We start from the raw sequence: 20,213 nt of genomic DNA, 5'->3' as shown, positions 1-20,213 counted from the left end.
TAGATGCTTATATGATGTGTTGACTTCATTTTATCACTTATAGAAGGCCTTTAATTTTTTTGCGGCTCCAGATATATTTTTATTTTTTATTTTTGGTCCAATATGGCTCTTTCAACATTTTGGGTTGCCGACCCCTGGTCTAATCTGATGAAGCTAAATGTATCGGTGTCATGTGAAGCTTGCGAAACCGGAAAAAATCCATAAATTAGCAGCAGCATTGTATAAACTACAGGGTTCAACTGCAATAACAGCATATCCACCTGTTGTTATTCCTACATTTTTGTTCGGTGTTGTGATTTTTCCAATGTAAAATATGTGCCTTGACTCAATAAAGCTTGAGGAACACTGATCTTAAGCAGCCATTCCTAATATGCGGCCCATATGTCTGGCTCGCGCTGACTTGAGAATCTATTTATTGCAATACACTCAAAAAGGTGAAATGAAGTTTGTCTGTGCATTCTCTTTCTGATCAGACTTGACAGTGAGCGCCCCTTTATCAGTTTGAGTAACTTACCGAAATATGCTTTCATGCAAAAATATGGCCTTTGTAAAGAAGCCCAATGTGGACCCAGAGAACATCACACTACAAATCACTTTCTCCTACAGCTACTCCTACTATTGAAACTACTGCTAATAAAAGCAAAAGCAGCAGTAACTTTGATATATACAACACGTTTTCTGGTAAAAAAAAAAAAAATGGACACAGCTTAAATGCTTGGCCAAATATGGCCTTTGATGTAAACTATTTGGGGACCCATAATCTGGCCTGCCACGTAATTTTGTGTGACACGCAAAAGCCTGGAAATAATGTGCGTCAATAAAATACTTAATCTTTCTTAGAAAATATATTTGTTCTTGCCTTTTTTGGCAGAAAACATGTATGCAATGCAGGAAATTGCAAAAACTTTTAAATGTTAATATTTTCTGATCATGCAACAAATATTATATTACGACTATATATTGTATTACAAAATGTTTTCATAAAAATTTAAATAAATATTTAGATATATATTACAAGTCAAACGTTTGGACATACCTTCTCGTCAATCAATGTGTTTTCTTTAGTTTCATAACATTGTAGATTGTCACTGAAGGCATCAAAATGATGAATGAACACATGTGGAGTTATGTACATCTACAAAAAAAGGTGAAACAACTGAAAACATGTTTTATATTTTAGTTTCTTCAAAATAGCCACCCTTTGCTCTGATTAGTGCTTTGCACACTCTTGGCATTCTCTCGATGAGCTTCAAGCCCTCCTGTGAAGTGAAAACCTTTTCAGGTGACTTGCAAAAGACTCTTGTGGATGTACGTCTGTGGTTGCCAGTGTTCTGTTCTACATCGACTGGAGAAACTGATCAGGCGGGCCGGCTCCACGATCAGAATAAAACTGGACTCACTGGTGACGGTGGCAGAGAAAAGGACTGTGGGAAAAACTACTGGGCATCATGGATGATGCCAGTCACCCTCTGCATACCGTTATCAGAAGCCAGAGGAGCCTGTTCAGTGCTAGACTGCTTCATCCCAAGTGCAGGACTAATAGACTCAAAAACTCCTCTGTCCCACACGCCATCAGACTGTACAACTCATCTCTGGGGGGAGGGTGGTTACTAGGATAGCAGGGGATGCAAAACAATAACATATACCCCCATTATTTACTTTTTAAATTCGATCTCAATTCTGTACACTGCTGCTGAAATTTTAATTTTCCTGAGGGAACTCCCTCAGGAAAATTCCACACCCAACATTTCAGACTTAAACCACAGGTCCATCACCCGACTGGCAAAAACAATAGTCCAGGATATCACTCACCCACTACACCAATACATCATCCCACTACCATCAGGGCGCAGGTACAGAACTATCAAATTCCAGAGGGCCCGCCTCAGGAAAAGCCTTATCCCTGCAGCTATAGCCGCCATAACAGCAGGCCCGGCCAACCTGTCTGACAAGCCTGTAAATGTGTGTTGGTCATGTATGATGTCTTTTTGTTATTCTTTTTGTGATGTGTAATGTCTATTGTTTAAATGTACGGCAGTGACAATGAATTTCCCCAAAGGGGACCAATACATCTAAATCTAAATCTAACTCTCCTGAAGGAATCAATAAAGTACTATCTATCTTTATATCTACCTCTTGAAGCTCATTGAGAGAATGCCAAGAGTGTGCATACCCACTATCACACCTTTGGAGAAGTCTCCACTGTGTTTAACATACATGTTTCTTTTTACACGGCGAAAATCGTCCATAACATGCAAGGTCCACACAAAGATATGTAACGAAATTCCGTTCTTATCTGTACTGTAAAGTTCACATTTGAATGACAATAAAAAGGAAGTCTAAGTCTAAGTCTAAGATTGGAACTTTTCATCTCCTGACTTACATAATCACAGTACAATGATGAATGAAACAGCTTCTTGCAGCATTCTTCTTGACTCTTGACAGTCAGCCATCATACATAGTAATGCCATCATCCTGTCTTGATTGGATAAGACGTCTAAAACGCATCCGCCCTAAATGTTCGATCAAATTCAGCGGTGAAGATTTGACACACTTCCAGTTGGTTGCACTTGGGAGTCTATGCTGCGTCGTCCAGCATAGTGGTGACTTGATGACCCCATGGGACTGGTGAGTCCCTGATGTTATTGCACTGTTCTAAAAACACCTTCAGGGTACATCACCAAGCAGGTGAAGGAGAACACTGTCACCTGGATGGAGATTGCAACAAACTCTTGACAATTGCAAGCCAACTATAAAGAAGTCGGTAGTAACTAAAAGGTATTATAACCTCCTGGGGACCAATGTCTTCTTTTGGTCTCTTTCTTTAGTCAGAGTTACAAAACAAACTTAAATGTCCACTGCAGTGGTTCTTAGGATGTTGGGGTAACAAAAGTTGCACACTGGCCTGCAATGATGGCCACACAGTTTCACATGCATTACGTAGACTGTATTTGGGGTGTTGCAAGAGATTTGGGGTCCTGGGAAGAAAATATCCCTTTAGCTAATGTTCTTCTATTCTCAGGGGCCTCTAGAATCGTTTCTACCCCCTTATGGTGCCCATGCTGTATACGCGTACACACAACAAAGATAAGCAACATTTCTCATCTTCCGACAGTAAAGAAATAACTCTTGAGGGTAAAATCAAACAACAGTGACAGCCCAAAGTAAACTGTGCAGCACTGTGATAAAACATTCCGCAGAAACTGTTCCATTCCAGGAAGATAGGCAACAGTAAATCTGCCCGGTAACAGAAGAACTAATGGCTGAGTACGTGCATGCATGTCAACAAAGACAGGTCAAATATGCATGTGCTTATTTGAGACATGTCACCCCTCCAAACATAGGCACAGAATGGGAAACATGCTCCATTTGTTGCGGTGACTACAGGTCACATTTAGTCATATCTGAAAGCAGCTCGCATGCAGCAGGAAAAGAGCGGAAATGTGTCGGCTAATGCGAGTGGTGATGTACACACATTGAAGGACAGATATGGAAGCCGGCAGGGAAGGAGAAAAAGTGGGGACGGGCGGCTGATAAATCTGGATAAAGCCTCAAGACACAATCAATCATTTACAGAGCATATCACTTTTACCTGCTTCTAAAAGAAAACTGAAGTGGACATGGCAGAGGACACAGCAGTAACTATACTACACATGGGAAGTTTGATAAAATGTTTGTTTTTATTGATATTTCAAATGAAAGTACATGAATTGTGCATTTCGGACGTTCTAGCGTGCGGATGTTAAATCCATAAAAATACACAGAGGCTGAGTGAGCTACTGACACAGAAAACATCGCAATTGCTCGGCAGGATATCTCTTCATATTTACCAAAAGAAGTGGTTGTCTTTCATTTACAACAACACTAGAGTAGCCTGTTTGATCTTTACAATAGTGAATGAATGCAGTCCCAGCATATAATAATAATAATAATAATAATAACAATAATTGCACTGTCTGCCTGTTTGCACAATGGAAGAATATAATCAGAGAGAGATATGGAAGATCTCTGACAGGAAACTGTATAAATATTGGCTTTACCTCAGTTTGGCTAGTATTGATTAGGTCTCCTATGGGTGATACATAACCCAATGAAGGAGGAAGTGGTAAGGTGTCAGTGGTTGGCATGATTATGGAAGGTAATGGATAACCCTAGAAAAAAATTGGAACACTCCTCCCTGCAGAGCGCATATGTATTTTTACCTGAATCCTACAACTGCATTAGAGATGGTTCAGCCAAATAGCCCTTCATAAAAATGATAATAGTCGGACGGCTGGATGATAGTGCTTCATATGATCAAGGCCAAAGTCAAGACAGATAGAAAGTAGTGATCGTTGATGTAACACTTATGCCTCTGAATTGCGCGAGTTAAGACCCTGTAGTGACATTTGATCCGAACAACCCACATGAACAAGACTCCCCTTAGGACACCGTGCACAATTATGAACTCATGATTTAATTGAGGACTGGACATTTTCCCCCCGCCATCAGTACTAAAGTGGCTTCAAAACATAGTGGATCGACTAAAACCGATGTGTCACTCCCATAATCCACGTTATCGGTCATGAGTATGTACCTATTTCTGTGACATGACATGCCCACAAGATTCAGACTGTTAAAATATTAATTTGAAGTAACAACGGCAGATGAACAAGGGAAGGAAAAAAGACATTATTTTTTGGTACAAAGCATCTACAAAAACAAGCCTTACAGCTCCAATTGGAAAACAGAGATCATACAAAATAAATCTGTCAGTTGAGCATCAGTGCTGCGCATATTATTTGGACCAATTTTTCAAATATATTTTATAACAAAATAAATAATGCCTTTATACAGTGCCCTTATTTGTATTTTCAACAAACAAACAAAAAAAGCTTGGCGGCTCATTACGCAAGATACAGCTCAGACTAAAGGAAATAACGTCCCTGGAAACTAATTATATATCTATATATATATTTATATATATACATATATATCTATGTTCATATATATATATAGATAGATATATTCAAGTATTTGTTTTCAGGCAAAAGCATGTGAATACTACTGATATACAATAAAAATAAATGTTAGTTGACATTATTGCTGTTTTTTTCCCTTTGAATCAGAATATCTGTGCCTTTCTTTAAAACGGTAAAGTAACACATCAGAACGTTACCATGAAAAATGCCTAACATGAAAAAACAGGAATGTCATGGTACCAGAAAAGACGGGGATTTCCTTTTTTTTTTTTTTTTTTTTTCCATTGAAATTGATATGAAAAGAAAAGAACAAAACAAAAACAAAAATCCTTATCAATTATCCCACTTGTCCATGCTATGTTTACTTCCTGTCGGAGCAGTCCACAAAGCCACAGTAAACAGGAAGTAGTACTGTCCAAATCCAGGCAGTCCACGGTGTCCCATATTTATATTCCCTGTGTCCATCTGCCTCGGAGGGACACGGGGGGGTGGGGAGGGGCAGGGACAGGGTCTCGAGTCCCCCTTGCCACGTGTGACAAGCTAGTGATGAGCAGCCGCTTGCATTTCCTGTGAGCCTTGATGCCGTCAGAGCCCCCATAGTTTCTCAGTGACACATCCCCCTTGACATTGCCACTGCCAGGAGCTCCCCCATATCCTTTTTTCCCCCCCTTTTTTTCTTTTAAAAGTCTCACTTTCCTTAAAACGGAAAGTTATAATAAATTCATTCAAAGGAGAGAAAAAAAAAAACAGAAAAAAAACAAAAACAAACGTGCTTTTCAATCTCTTCTTGAAGTCCTTTCCCGGAGCTAGCACCATGACATTGTTTTGAAGCTACACGTTCATTGTTCATAAAAAAATAGTGCCATTTATTTTTCTTTACTTTGACGTAATCCGTGGCAATGTGCAATTTCTGCAGACTCTTTTCTGCATTTTGTTTGTGATCAAAAGGTGCTGGAACAGGAATCTAATTTTACAAAATAATTCCTTACAGTGTGGAAGTCCCTTTATAGGTAGAGGTGCAAACTAAAAAAAAAATAAAAAACTAAGAGGTTTTTTTTCTTTTTCGCCTCAGGAAAAACAAAATACATGGAACGGATTCTGTCATGCAAGCTTCTTCTTCACTTTTGAGTTGTTTTCCAAGAGGACAAAAAAAAAAAAAAAAAAAAACATTCCGCTGGGTGTCCTCTTGACACTTGCACGCCACACACATCTCTTTCATCTCCTTTTCTCTCTCTTCCATTTACTCTTTTGCTTACGGGTCCACCTGAATGGCATTCGGCCGAATTGTTCACGTTTGTGTTTGTGCCTTTTGTGTCGGTGACTGAAAGAGCTAGCCAAAAAAAAAAAGTTCAGACGGGAAGAATGTGAAGGCATGTTTGTGTTCCGGAGGAGGGTGATGGGGTTTGAGGGGGGGGGGGGGGGGGGTATTAGAAAGGGGGCCAGGGGTCAAGAAAAAAGTGGAGGAGAATCGGGCAGGGGGGGGGGTGGTGGTGGTGGTGGGGGGTGGGGGGGGGGGGGTTTGGTGGGCTCGGACAGGGCAGGGGAGGTCAAAGAGGACTGCCACAGAAATGACGTCAGAGACAAAGCTATAATCCCCTAGGCTTTTTTTGTGTGTCCTTCCAAACTCTGTGCAAAGGGCTGGCAGCGGGCTCATTTGTGGCTGACATAGTTGTTCGTGGTGAGAGAGACGGGCGGCAGTTTGCTGGGCAGGCTGATCAGGGGCCTGTGGAAGGCCGTATCCTCCTGGGCTCTCATCTTCTCCGCCTGCCTCCGGAACTTTTTGGCTCTCAGGATGGCGGGGACACCCCTCCGGAGCCGCTGGGCCGCCTTCTTCTGCCACAGCTCGTATTTGGAATACTTCACGGGCACATGCGGCTTCCTCTGCGGGACTTCCTATTGTGGCGTGCAGGCAACAAAACAAACAAAAAAAAAAAAAGAAAAGAAGGAAAGATGGAGTTCATTAGGGGTGATATGCTTATTTTGTTCAGTCATTATCTGGCTAATCAAATGGGAATCTAATGTCATGCGCGGAGAGTCATAACAGCCTCGGCTCGCCTCCAAACGCTTCTTGTTTTGGTTTCCTCGATTGAGAGAAGCTGTCAACAAGTGCTTAGTTCTGCCTCTTTAACATATTGTGAAAAGGAAGGGTGGGCGCTCGCCTCGTATACGTATGACCAGCATGCCGGCGCCCACTCAACGACCTGCTAAACTACTGAACGGCGGCAGATTGAATGACAATACAAACATGGTAAACTGTTTTGCTGAGTACTACTGAATGAGGAAAAAGTAGGAACGGTAGCAAGAGGGCGGGGGGGGGGACTGGAATTTATGCGCCCGTAGCCAGTGCTTCCATGTGAATGGCTTGTTTTGGTCCTGCCACTTGAAGAGTGTTTATCCCCCTTCATTCACTTCAATGGCTTAACAACAGCTGGCCCCTCAGAGCAGCCTGTACCCATCAACTCTCCCTGCCTGGACACACCAGGGACATGTCCAAACTAATTCCCTACACCGGCTTCTCCTTTTGCAGACTTTAAAGGGGTCATATTATGATTTTCTTTTTGTTTTCCCACATTTTAAACACTTCCTTGTCGTGGTAGTTCTTCGGTCAACATTTTGCATGGATCATATCTTACAGTCTTCAAGCCACTTTCTAACTGTGTGCTCAGAATGCGTCGTTTTGTGGGTGGTCTTATTTACGTCATTCATGTTGTAGTTTTTAGCGTTTCCATATAGAGTCTACTGACAGATATAAGTTTGAACTATACACTACTTGGTATTAGAAATTGCAACAGCGGAGGATGCATGTGCATGTACGAGCCAGTCTGCCCCACACTAAGAAAATAGAGAAAAAGAAGGATCTTATTGACTACAGCGCTTGGGTAAAACTTGACCATATATGGAGCTAACCATATATCACAAATGGGGAAATCTCCAATTGGGTCGTTTGGCAAGATTGTTTTATAATTATCTCCGACATTTTCAGAACTTATCCAGATCCCAAATACATTTTGTATAGATTATATATCACAGTCCTCACGCCACTTTCTAACTGTCTCCTCAGAATGCGCCGTTTTGTGGGTGGTCTTGATTAAGTGCCTCTTTCCGTCATTCATGTTGCAATTTTTAGCGTTTCCATGTAAATTCTACTGACAGATATAAGTTTAAACTATACACTACTTGGCATTAGAAATGGCAACAGCGGAGGATGGATGTGCATGTACGAGCCAGTCTGCCCCACACTAAGAAAATAGAGAAAACGAAGGCTCTTACTGACTACAGCGCTTCGGGTAAAACTTGACCATATATGGAGCTAACCGTTGACATCATCAATGGGTAAAACTTCACAAATGGGGAAAACTCCAATCGGCTCGTTTGGCAAGATTGTTTTATAAGTATCTCCAACATTTTCAGAACTTATCCAGATCCCAAATACATTTTGCATAGATTATATATTACAGTCTTCAAGCCACTTACTAACTGTCTCCTCAGAGTGCGCCGTTTTGTGGATGGTCTTGATTAAGTGCCTCTTTCCATCATTCATGTTGCAGTTTTTAGCGTTTCCATATAAAGTCTACTGACAGATATAAGTTTGAACTATACACTACTTGGTATTAGAAATGGCAACAGCGCAGGATGGATGTGCATGTACGAGCCAGTCTGCCCCACACTAAGAAGATAGCGAAAAAGAAGGATCTTATTGACTACAGCGTTGGACTACAATGGCACTTCTGGTAAAACGTTACCATATATGGAGCTAACCGCTGACATCATCAATGGGAAAAACTTCACAAATAGGGAAAACTCCAATCAGGTCGTTTGGCAAGATTGTTTTATAAGTATCTCCAATATTTTCAGAACTTATCCAGATCCCAAATACATTTTGCATAGACTATATATTACAGTGTTCAAGCCACTTTCTAACTGTCTCCTCAGAGTGCGCCGTTTTGTGGGTGGTCTTATTTACATGCCTCTTTCCGTCATTTATGTTGTAGTTTTTAGCGTTTCCATATAGAGTCTACTGACAGATATAAGTTTGAACTAGGGCTGGGCGATATATCAATATACTCGATATATCGCTGGTTTGTCTCTGTGCGATATAGAAAATGACTATATCGTGATATTCGAGATACGTTCTCACGCAGTTGCTTTTAGCTGCAGGGCATTAAACTGCATGTGTTTCTCACTCTTTCCTGTCTCTCCTTCTCACAGAGACTTTAAAACAAGCGCACCTTCTTACATACGTCACATACTGTCACGTGAGCAAAGTCACACGCTCCCGCGGAGCGAGAGGTATCGACATGGTAACGTTAGCTGTGATGCTAACAGCTAACGGTGTGGTTTGAGTGGTAATACGAGAGAAAGAAGGTGCAAATCTGGAAGAATTAATTCCCAAGAAAAACAGCACGGGGTCCATCGTCTGACGGTGGTTTGGCTTCAAGCGGGAATATGTCTTTACATCATGTCAACATCTCCGTTCGGTGCCACCCCAACTAAATGCCGAAGCAACTATTTCCACATCAACATCGTAGGACATATACTATTTGATATGCAGCTCATTTTTATGTGACACTTATTGAAATACCTTGTGTGTCATCATGCACAAAAGTGCACTTATAGCTTGTTTTAAAATGTCTCTGACAATCTTGCACTTTCTGTTTTGGAATAGACATGAATGTTTGTGCCACTGCTTAATAACTGTTTAATAAATACAGTTTTGCTAAATTGACTTAGTTGTGATTTCCCTCTCTGCATGAAAGTTTAAAATGAGCATATATTAATGCAGTATGAACAAGAATGTTTTAATGTAGACACATAGAATCATCATACTGCTGTGATTATATGTATCAAGTGTTCATTCAAAGCTAAGGGAAAATATCGAGATATATATCCTGCCTAAAAATATTGAGATATTAAAAAAAGGCCATATCGCCCAGCCCTAGTTTGAACTATACACTACTTGGTATTAGAAATGGCAACAGCGGAGGATGCATGTGCATGTACGAGCCAGTCTGCCCCACACTAAGAAGATAGCGATAAAAATAAAGATCTTATTGACTACAGCGTTGGACTACAATGGCGCTTTGGGTATAACTTTACCATATATGGAGCTCTCCGCTGACATCATCAATGGGAAAAACTTCACAAATGGGGAAAACTCCAATCGGCTCGTTTGGCAAGATTGTTTTATAAATATCTCCGACATGTTCAGAACTTATCCAGATCCCAACTACATTTTGCATAGATTATATATTACAGTCTTCAAGCCACTTTCTAACTGTCACCTCAGAATGCGTTGTTTTGTGGGTGGTCTTATTTACGTCATTCACGTTGTAGTTTTTAGTATTTCCATATAGAGTCTACTGATAGATACAAGTTCGAACTATACACTACTTGGTATTATACAGCGGAGGATCGATGGATCGATGTGCATGTACGAGCCAGTCTGCCCCACACTAAGAAGGTAGAGAAAAAGAAGGATCTTATTGACTATAGCGTCGGACTCAAGCAAAGATCTTCGGGTAAAACTTTACCATATATGGAGCTAACCGCTGACATCATCAATGGGAAAAACTTCACGAAGGGGGAAAACTCCAATCGGCTCGTTTGGCTAGATTGTTTTATAAATATATGAATATCACATTTTCAAACTTATGCAGATCCCAAATACACAAAAACAAGTACCAATAGGTAAGAAAAGTTGGTTTAGCCTAATAGGAGGAGTCTTACGTCCCCCCCCCCCTTTACAATTGCAATATTACACTATTTGTGGGGAGAGGCTTTGACACTGACACACGAGCATGAAGGGGATTGTAAAAGGGTTGGGAATGGAGCCAGCACTCTTGACTCTCGAGTGAGTTCGGTCAGGTGTTTTTTTTTAAACGCGAGCCAGATTCTGAGAGCATGACTAATAACCTAAAACACTCGGAACACACTGTTTTTGTCACGGACCAGCAATGTGTGAGTATGTCCTTTCTCGAGCACAGTGTCTGGACTATTTCCATGACGGTCAGCACTTTGTTGTCTATCAAGATGAACATTTTGGCTATGGGGGTCATGACTAGGATTTCACCGGTTCCCATACCGCTGTGTTGCTGCGGGTGTGGCGTACCTGCTTTAATGGAGGCATCACCGGAATGACCTGTAGAGATGTGGCCGACACGTCTCTTTCTGACTTGGCGGGTTTGGCGCAGTACTGCTCCAGAAGTTTGAGGTCACAGCTACGGAAACAACACTCCTCTACTATCCCACGGTTCTGGGTGCGCCTGTTGTTCCCCCGGCTGGTGGGCCTACCTGGGGAGATTTCGAGGAGAGGCATGGTGAGGTTTTATATATGCAGAGAACACAACAGAAATGAATCTAGGTTGTTTTTGCAGGATTACAATCACAGAGGCGGGCGCAAAGAGGATAAAAGGAAATCTATGACCAACCGCGACAAATCTTTTTGTTTGGAGAAGATAATCTGGCGAGGGCTAACACATGTAAACACTATGCAGCCATAGTCCCGTAGGTGAGCGAATACATAAAATGGAAATTCCTCCTGACCTTGTCCTTTGTCAAGTCAGCAGAGATTACTGGGGACGAGGAGGGGCAAGGGAGAGGTAGAGAAAACAGCCCGCAGGGGACCGGCGCAAGAGTGTGTGAGCTGGGTTGAAACAGAGGAGGTGAATGCAAATCAAAAGAGGAATAGAGTAATGACGGGTGAGAGAGAGAGAGAGAGAAAAGCGCAGAGGAAGAATAAGGTGAAAGGGGGGGAAGCGGCGCGTTTTGAATGTTCCGCAAAGGGAACGCCATTCACCATCAATAAAGGGCTTGTTTGAAGTCCCGCGGCCCAATACAATGTTGGGGAAATCTCACGAGATTCGAGGCTAGGTTTGATTGCAGGAAGGGAAAGAAGAGAAGGAGACAGGATCTAAATTGGATAACGATGTGTAAAAGGGGGGGGGAGGCACGTACAAAGAAATTTCTTGTCAGTCTCAAAGGTGATTTTTTTTTATTATTCCAATATTTTAGGATGTGTGTCACAGCAACTAATCCACTTGGGGATTAACAAGCCACAGAATACTTAGTTCAGAGGTAGGTAACCTATGGCTCTCGAGCCAGATGTGGCCGTATCTGGCTCTCAGATAAATCTTAGCTGACATTGCTTAACACCATAAGCAATGAATGATTCCGCTGGTAATCACAGTTTTAAAAAATAACGTTCAAAATATAAAACATTCTCATGTATTTGAATCCATCCATCCGTTTTTCTACCGCACCTGTTCAAGATGTCGCACTAATGGTAAAAAGTATTTTAATTTATTATTGGTTAGCTTCAGAATAACAATGTTATTAAAAAAGAATAAGAGACTTATTATACTCTAAAAATGTCGGTCTTACTTAAAAATGCACGCATTTAGTTGAATTTAGTGTTAAAAAATATTGGTAACACTTTAGTATGGGGAACATATTCTTAGACTTAGACAAACTTTAATGATCCACAAGGGAAATTGTTCAACACAGTAGCTCAGTTACAATGATGGAAAGTGTAAGGATGGAAAGGACAATGCAGGTATAAATAGACTAAATATAGCGACAAAAAATCTAACAAATATATACATAATATGTGTACAGAATAATATAATATTCTAAGCAACAAATACTTAATTAAGAGTTATTTGAACACTAGGGGAACATATTGTAAGTAGCAAATACTTAATTTAGAGTTATTTGGTTAGGGTTAAGGTTGTTGTATAATAAGGCAACAATAAGTACTTAATAATGACTAATTAAGAGTCAATATGTTACTCATTTGCATGTCAATAAGCGACTAATTAATGGTGAATATGTTCCCCATACTAAAATGTTACCGAAATATTATATGGCTCTCACGGAAATACATTTTAAAATATTTGGCTTTCATGGCTCTCTCAGAGAGGAGCCAGATGAGGTGGTTCGGGCATCTGGTCAGGATGCCACCCGAACGCCTCCCTAGGGAGGTGTTTAGGGCACGTCCGACCGGTAGGAGGCCACGGGGAAGACCCAGGACACGTTGGGAAGACTATGTCTCCCGGCTGGCCTGGGAACGCCTCGGAATCCCCCGGGAAGAGCTGGACGAAGTGGCTGGGGAGAGGGAAGTCTGGGCTTCCCTGCTTAGGCTGCTGCCCCCGCGATCCGACCTCGGATAAGCGGAAGAAGATGGATGGATGGATGGATGGGCTCTCTCAGCCAAAAAAGGTTTCCGACCCCTGGCTTAGTTAATGGTCAGTCCTTGAAAGGTGGAAATTTGAGGAGGAAAACAAACGGCTCGTGAACATTAGTGCGGTGACTGCACGCCTTATGGGTGCTATTGCTTTACTGGTAAACAAGCAGCCTATTGTGTTGCGTGAGGCTTCACGTGCTGGCCCCGGCCTTTCATATGCAATGAGAGGTATACAGTTCCTGCGCGCATCGATACCACACTTGAGACGCAGTTGTATCGTTCCTAAGCGGTGTGCGCGCGCGCGTGCGTGTAGTATCAGCCATGCAAACAAATCTGTTGGTTTTTTGGGGGTTTTTTTTTTGCGCACCCAAAAAAAAAAGACAATTGCGCAGCGCTTTTTTACGCGCAGCCAAACGTACTGAAATAGAAGCCTCTGTCTTCGCAGACGAACTGCAGCGCGTCTACCAGCTCTCCCCCACAAAGCGTCTCTGCCGAAGTCATCTCCACCGCATAGAGGCTCAGCGTCAGTGCAAAGAGCAGCGCAGAGGAAGACATCTTCTTGACCTGCAAACACACACATACTGTATAAACTCACAGCCAAGTCATTTTATGCATCCAGATTATTTGGATATTTTTCAGAAACAAGTGCACAACTTTTGAGTCAAGTCACAAAAGATAGACAGGATTTTTTTTTTCTTTCTTTCTTTTTTTTTTTTACCTCTTGCACAACATGCCAGAATTTGCAAGAGAGGCTGTTCGATATCAGAAAAAAGCAAGACTCAGCACTTATTCCCCCCCTCCTTGCTCACTATTGCGCTCAATGACCCTCGCCTACCGCCCCCTATCTGCCGGCAAATAAGACCAGCTGTTTGCTGCAAGCCCTGCACCTTCCAGAACCTGAAATTCCTTTACTTATAATAAGACATTTCACTAGAATTTGCAATTAAATGTCAATTCAATCCAAATGACACTTATGCTTTTTCATGCACTTTTATACTTAAAAAAAAAAAAAAAAAAAAAAAAAAAAAAGCAAAACTCAACGTGCATAAATCATCTTTTGCTTACCTTCATCCTGCCGGGCTGCGTTTCCCTGCAGGTGTGGCAAAGTGAGTTGGATCGCAGGGTGTCCATGTCAGTCGGCAGTATAGTCACAAAATGGGAAGAAGAAGAAAAAAAAACCGAAACAAAACAAAAAAAAAAAAAAAGCTGGCCTTACTTGGTGCTTTTGGGTGTGCTTGCAGGTGAGTTAGTTTCCCAGTATGTTAGTTAGGTGATGTGTGAAAGAAAGGCTGTCCCAGAGACCGAGGAGACAGGCTAAAACTTCTCAGGGAGAAGTATTATATACCAAAACACGCCCACTTTACGCACGCACACACACACGCGCACACACACACACACACGCACGCACACACACTCTCCACCCCCTCGCTCCTCCTCTCCTCCTTTTTAACCGCACGGTTAAAAAAAACAAAAAAAAAACATGTCTTACACAAAAGTGCACAAAGGAGTCTCCAAAAATGTATTTTTGAACAACCATCACAATTTAACGAACGAACTACTCCATCCTGTGTATTTCACTGGAGAGTGGAAACGGTGTGGTGACGTCATCAGAATGTCACCGAGAGGTGATGTGCAGCCTCCAGCAGGAGGAGAGGGATGCCTCCTCTCCATGGGGGGTGGGGGCATCTAAAGAGAGATAAGACAAATAAATAAAAACACCCAATGTGACTGACATAAGAGGGATGTCCAATTCAATCCAGGATTAAATGGACTGAAATGACGTCACTCTCAAATTGCGTCACTCCGTAAAATGCAAACAAATCGAAGTAAATGACTCATAAATATGAAAAAAACTAAACTTTGTCATCCTTATATAAGTGTGCCTCGTACAGCAGGTGAGGATGTGTGGGTCCAGTCCACGGCTCCGATGCCGTCATCCTCACACTGACATCTAGAGGTGAAGCGCTAGTAGGCTCCAGCAGCAGTGTTGGCATAGTCCTGCAGAGCCAGGCGCATTAGTACTGCTCGACAGTACCCTCTTGTGGCCAAAATATTTAGTGCATGCAGTAAAACAGACAAATCGAGGTTTTACAGGGGTGTCAAAGTAATTTTTTTTACGGAGGGCCACATTTGTATCAGTGTACATACAGTCGTGGTCAAAAGTTGACATACACTTGTAAAGAACATAATGTCATGGCTGTCTTGAGTTTACAATAATTTCTACAACTCTTATTTTTGTGTGGTAGAGTGATTGGAGCACATACTTGTTGGTCACAAAAAAAACATTCATGAAGTTTGGTTCTTTTATGAATTTATTATGGGTCTACTGAAAATGTGACCAAATCTGCTGGGTCAAAAGTATACATACAGCAATGTTAATATTTGGTTATATGTCCCTTGGCACGTTTGGTAGCCATCCACAAGCTTCTGGCAAGCTTCTGGTTGAATTTTTGACCACTCCTCTTGACAAAATTGCTGCAGTTCAGTTAAATTTGTTGGTTTCTGACATGGACTTGTTTCTTCAGCATTGTCCATACGTTTAAGTCAGGACTTTGGGAAGGCCATTGTAAAACCTTAATTCTAGCCTGATTTAGCCATTCCTTTACCACTTTTGACGTGTGTTTGAGGTCATTGTCCTGTAGAACACCCAACTGCGCCCAATACCCAACCTCCAAGCTTCTTGATTGATTGATTGAAACTTTTATTAGTAGATTGCACAGTACAGTGCATATTCCGTACAATTGACCACTAAATGGTAACACTCGAATAAGTTTTTCAACTTGTTTAAGTCGGGATCCACGTAAATCAATTCATGGTACAAATATATACTATCAGCATAATACAGTCATCACACAAGTTAATCATCAGAGTATATACATTGAATTATTTACATTATGTACAATATTTACAATCCGGGGGGTGGGATGAGGAGGGTTTAGTTGATATCAGCACTTCAGTCATCAACAATTGCATCATCTGAGAAATGGACAATGAAACAGTGTAGGTCTGACTTGGTAGGATATGTACAGCGAGCAGAGAACATAGTGAGTTCAGAAAGCATAAGACCAAGTATATACATTTGATTATTTACATTTGGTTATTTACAATCCGAGGAGGTGGGATGTGGAAGGGGGAGGGTGTTAGTCAAGGGTTGAGGTTGAGCTAATGATTTTAGGTTGTCCTGAAGAATTTAGAGGCAATCCTCCTTTTGCATTGATTGATTGAGACTTTTATTAGTAGATTGCACAGTACAGTACATATTCCGTACAATTGACCACTAAATGGTAACACCCAAATAAGTTTTTCAACTTGTTTAAATCGGGGTCCACGTTAATCGATTCATTGTCCCATTTATTCTCTGTAAAGCACCAGTTGCATTGGCAGCAAAACAGGCCCTGAGCATAATACTACCACCACCATGCTTGACGGTAGGTATGGTGTTTCTGGGATTAAAGGCCTCACATTTTCTCCTCCAAACATATTCCTGGGTATTGTGGCCAAACAGCTACATTTTTGTTTCATCTGACCTCATAACTTTCCTCCAGAAGGTCTTATCTTTGTCCATGTGATGTCAGATGAAACAAAAATTTGACCACGACTGTATATGAATATAAACGTTTAATGTTCTTGTTACACAATTTGCAACGGCAACTGTTTTTGATTATTGTATTTTTTGCAGATTGATGAATAACTTGCTATGAAAGCGTACATCAAAATGACAAGCAGAAATTTCAGTAAATCAAAGTTTATTTATATATGCCCTGAATCACAAGTGTCTCAAAGGGCTGCACAAGCCACAACGACATCCTTGGCTCAGATCCCAAATCAGGGAAAGGAAAAACTCAACCCAAGGCTACTATTTAGCCTTTGTGATAGATACTTTAGAAAAGGATATAATATATACTGTATTGTTAACCATCTTTTACATTAGCTAAATTTACAAACCAACAAACAAATGTCATTGTTTTTTTAAAACATTATTAATGTCATATATGAATGTCCTGAATTACTTTATGAACCCCAAGGCTATTCGGACCAAAAGACTCTCAAAACTGGAACTTATGTTAAAAAACAGTCTTAAGATACTTTTTCTTCTCTTTATGTGACAATCTGTCACTTCACGTCTGGTTATCTTTATTGGGCCCTGTCTACATTAAGCCGGATAACTCCTTATTGAGCCTAAGCCCGTGTCAGCCACACTAAACCATCGTTTAAGGTTCCCCTCCTTGGATAATTTTTTACACGGGTAAGTGTAAGTATTTGGACGGGCAAAGCAGACTGTATCAGTTATTGTCCGCCATGTATATCGAGCGATCACTCAATGCCTTGATCCAGAGTATATAAAGTTTGCTAATAAGTTGTTTACTTTCACATGTCCATTAAAGACTTGATTAATTTATGATGTCTCAGGTGTAATTCATTACAATAACACGCTGGATTTCATCCATCCATCCATCCATTTTCTACCGCTTATTCCCTTTGGGGTCGGGGGGGGGCGCTGGAGCCTATCTCAGCTACAATCGGGCGGAAGGCAGTGCTGGATTTCAGTTAATTGAAATATCACATCACTGGATAATGTTCAGATAAGTTCAATTTAATTTAAGAACTTGCACACAAAGCAACTATGATTTGCGCATTTTCCGCGCATGCGTACTAGGTCGCTTTGCGTCGGTGGATGGATGGGGGAGGGGGTCTTAAACGGTGGCATTGTGTGTGTGTTTGGACAAAGATAAGGTTAGGTGGGATATACCCTGGATAATCCTAGCCGGTTTAGTGTAGAAGGAGCCTAAGTTAGCGTTTATTTCCTGTCAGCACTCTTATTTTAGTTCCATTTCCTGCATGTCTCCCTGAGCGCTCGTTTCCCTCACCTGTCCCTGATTGGCAGCCTGGCACACCTGGTTGCAGTTGCCAATCAGGCTGCTATTTATGCCTGCCTCACCTGTTTGTCAGTGCTCGAGGTTTGACTATGTTAGGGACCTTTTGCTGGATGCATGACTTCTCCTTGTTTGAGTATTATAAAGACTCTTAGCTGCACGTCGTTCTACTGTTTGCTGCATCTTAGGGTCACAACCGCAGCAGCCATACCAGTTCCTCACACTTTATTTATTTTTAAGATATTACTTATGTAAACTGTTCATCCTACTGTTCGGTGTTTTTTATGTCAATTGTGTGTGCGTTCTAATTAAGTTATCTAAAAAAATAATTATTCATTCTCTTTATAGCATTCTCAAATAGTGGGGGGTGTGGTGACCCCTTCCATAACATGCTTTATCAGTATTGTGCGGTATAGTGCTTCAAACCCCGCTTGGAAAAGCTGTGCACTCCAAATTACTTTGTGTAGTCACTAATACTGACTTATTCAAAAAATTGGGAAGCACTGAAAAAGCAAAAGGGTACACATGTCCAATGGGTCAACAAATCCACATGTCAAAAAGGGTTCACAAAAGGTGGGCCAAGCCAAAAAAAAGAAAGTGATGAATAGTAAGACACTTGAGTTGTTCCATTCATTAATGAGGGAAATGTTGTCAAAAAAGATCTGTGGCTAATCATATATATTTGAATAAATAAATAAATAAATCTGAGGCTAGTTCCTCTTTTTCAAGACTTTGACCTTTGCACCATACTTTCTTTAGCTATGGAAGAACAGCTTGAACTTGGGGTTACGTTTAGAGTCAACATTCTTTCAGTCTTGTACCAGGTAAGTACTCAAACAAGCTGGAACCAACATCCCCAATGACAACAGATAGGAGTCAGGCAGCCTGCAGGCCTAACCAAATAGTTTGAAGTCTATCATAGTTCAAGACAAAAGGGGAACTGCACTTTTTTTGGAATTTTGCCTACCGTTCACAATCCTTATGAGAGACAAGACGACAAAAGTTTTTTTTGCATTTTGTTAACAGTCGAACATATAAAAATCGGCTCTTTCTTGGTGGCTAGCAATGCAGCTAATGGGAGCAATCAATTCTAGCTCAAAATCACTTAAAAATGAATTCAAAAACCGTCAACAATACTTGTTCCGTAACCTGTATAAGAACTAAGTTGTAGCAAAATTGTTATTGTAGGAACAAACACTGACAAACTATTTTTCTAGCGCAGTAGCACATCGGCATTCTTCGGTATTAGCCGTATAAGCTAGCTACAGAAAGAGATAAGCTATTTTCTACGACAACACAAAACGCGTTTGAGTTTGTAATGCACAACACTGCAATACGACACAAATCTGTACTGACTTAAAAACACAAACAATCATATTAAAGTATCTGAAAAGTGTTAGCCTACATTTCATGTTTTGTTTGTACACAGCTAACCGGAGAGCGTATGTACTGTAGTTGTAATAACACGCATGACGGGCTGAATGTATTGTGATTACTATTAAAGTGACATACTCGATGTATAGTTGTGCGTTTGGTCCAGCTGGCCGAGGACATATTTTTTTGGTTTATTTGGGTAAGCACTCCATTTATGTCAAAATAGCTTGGCTCCAAGTTCCACATTTACCTTACCCTGTCGGCTTTTGTCTGCTCCAACGTCTCACCCTTTCTTCATGCTCGCTTCTATAAGCAGTAGTTCATCCTCAGTATATTCAGCTTCAAAAAGATAAGGTAGTGAATCCTAATTTGTCCAAAAATAGTCATCTTCGTGGTCTGTTATCGATTCTGCCATGATAAGAACACACTCGCATTTGTTTCCGGAAGTAGGAACACACATTTGTTGCCAAAAGTCAGACGTGCGCTGCTATGGAAACGGAAATCGATGCGCTGGGGAAATCACTCCTGGCATTGATTAAAATGACCAAAATACGATAAATATTAAACATATTACATATTGTTATGAACGTGTCTGTGACTACATTATATATATCATTGCACTGTGTATATTAAACGTTGATAACGGGTTTTGAAGTTGCTTTAGAGGGATTTGAAGGCCAAAACGGTGACCGCATCTTTCAAGCGTTTTTTTTTTATCATCTTCAAAATCCTCAAAACAACACATGGGTTTTTTTGTCCCTCATAATGATTCTGAAATTCCAAAAAAAAAAGTGCAGTTCCCCTTTAAGTGTATATTTGCTA

General features: G+C 41.0%; 1 protein-coding gene across 1 annotated transcript; it reads right to left on the bottom strand.

Annotated features, from left to right (window-relative positions):
* Positions 1 to 3,661: 3,661 nt before the first annotated feature.
* On the bottom strand, positions 3,662 to 14,466 carry igf2b (insulin-like growth factor 2b). The gene is made up of 4 exons (XM_061970015.2): positions 14,209 to 14,466; positions 13,563 to 13,707; positions 11,071 to 11,252; positions 3,662 to 6,854 (listed from the first exon to the last, which is right to left on the bottom strand). The coding sequence occupies exons 1-4, from the start codon at positions 14,272 to 14,274 to the stop codon at positions 6,612 to 6,614; spliced, it is 636 nt and encodes a 211-aa protein (XP_061825999.1). The 5' UTR covers positions 14,275 to 14,466; the 3' UTR covers positions 3,662 to 6,611.
* Positions 14,467 to 20,213: the final 5,747 nt, after the last annotated feature.

This window comes from Nerophis lumbriciformis, linkage group LG10 (genome assembly GCF_033978685.3).
Source record: "Nerophis lumbriciformis linkage group LG10, RoL_Nlum_v2.1, whole genome shotgun sequence".
Classification (NCBI taxonomy): domain Eukaryota; kingdom Metazoa; phylum Chordata; class Actinopteri; order Syngnathiformes; family Syngnathidae; genus Nerophis; species Nerophis lumbriciformis.
The sequence above is the reverse complement of the archived record's forward strand: the minus strand, read 5'-3'. Positions and strand labels throughout refer to the sequence as shown.

Bases quoted from the DNA above. Each gene is read 5' to 3' on its own strand.
- igf2b (XM_061970015.2), bottom strand. From the start codon at position 14,274: ATGGACACCCTGCGATCCAACTCACTTTGCCACACCTGCAGGGAAACG. The intron at 13,708-14,208 runs GTAAGCAAAAGA...GTGTGTTTGCAG, and splicing joins CGCAGCCCGGCAGGATGAAG to GTCAAGAAGATGTCTTCCTC. The intron at 11,253-13,562 runs GTACGTTTGGCT...AAATCTCCCCAG, and splicing joins AGACAGAGGCTTCTATTTCA to GTAGGCCCACCAGCCGGGGG.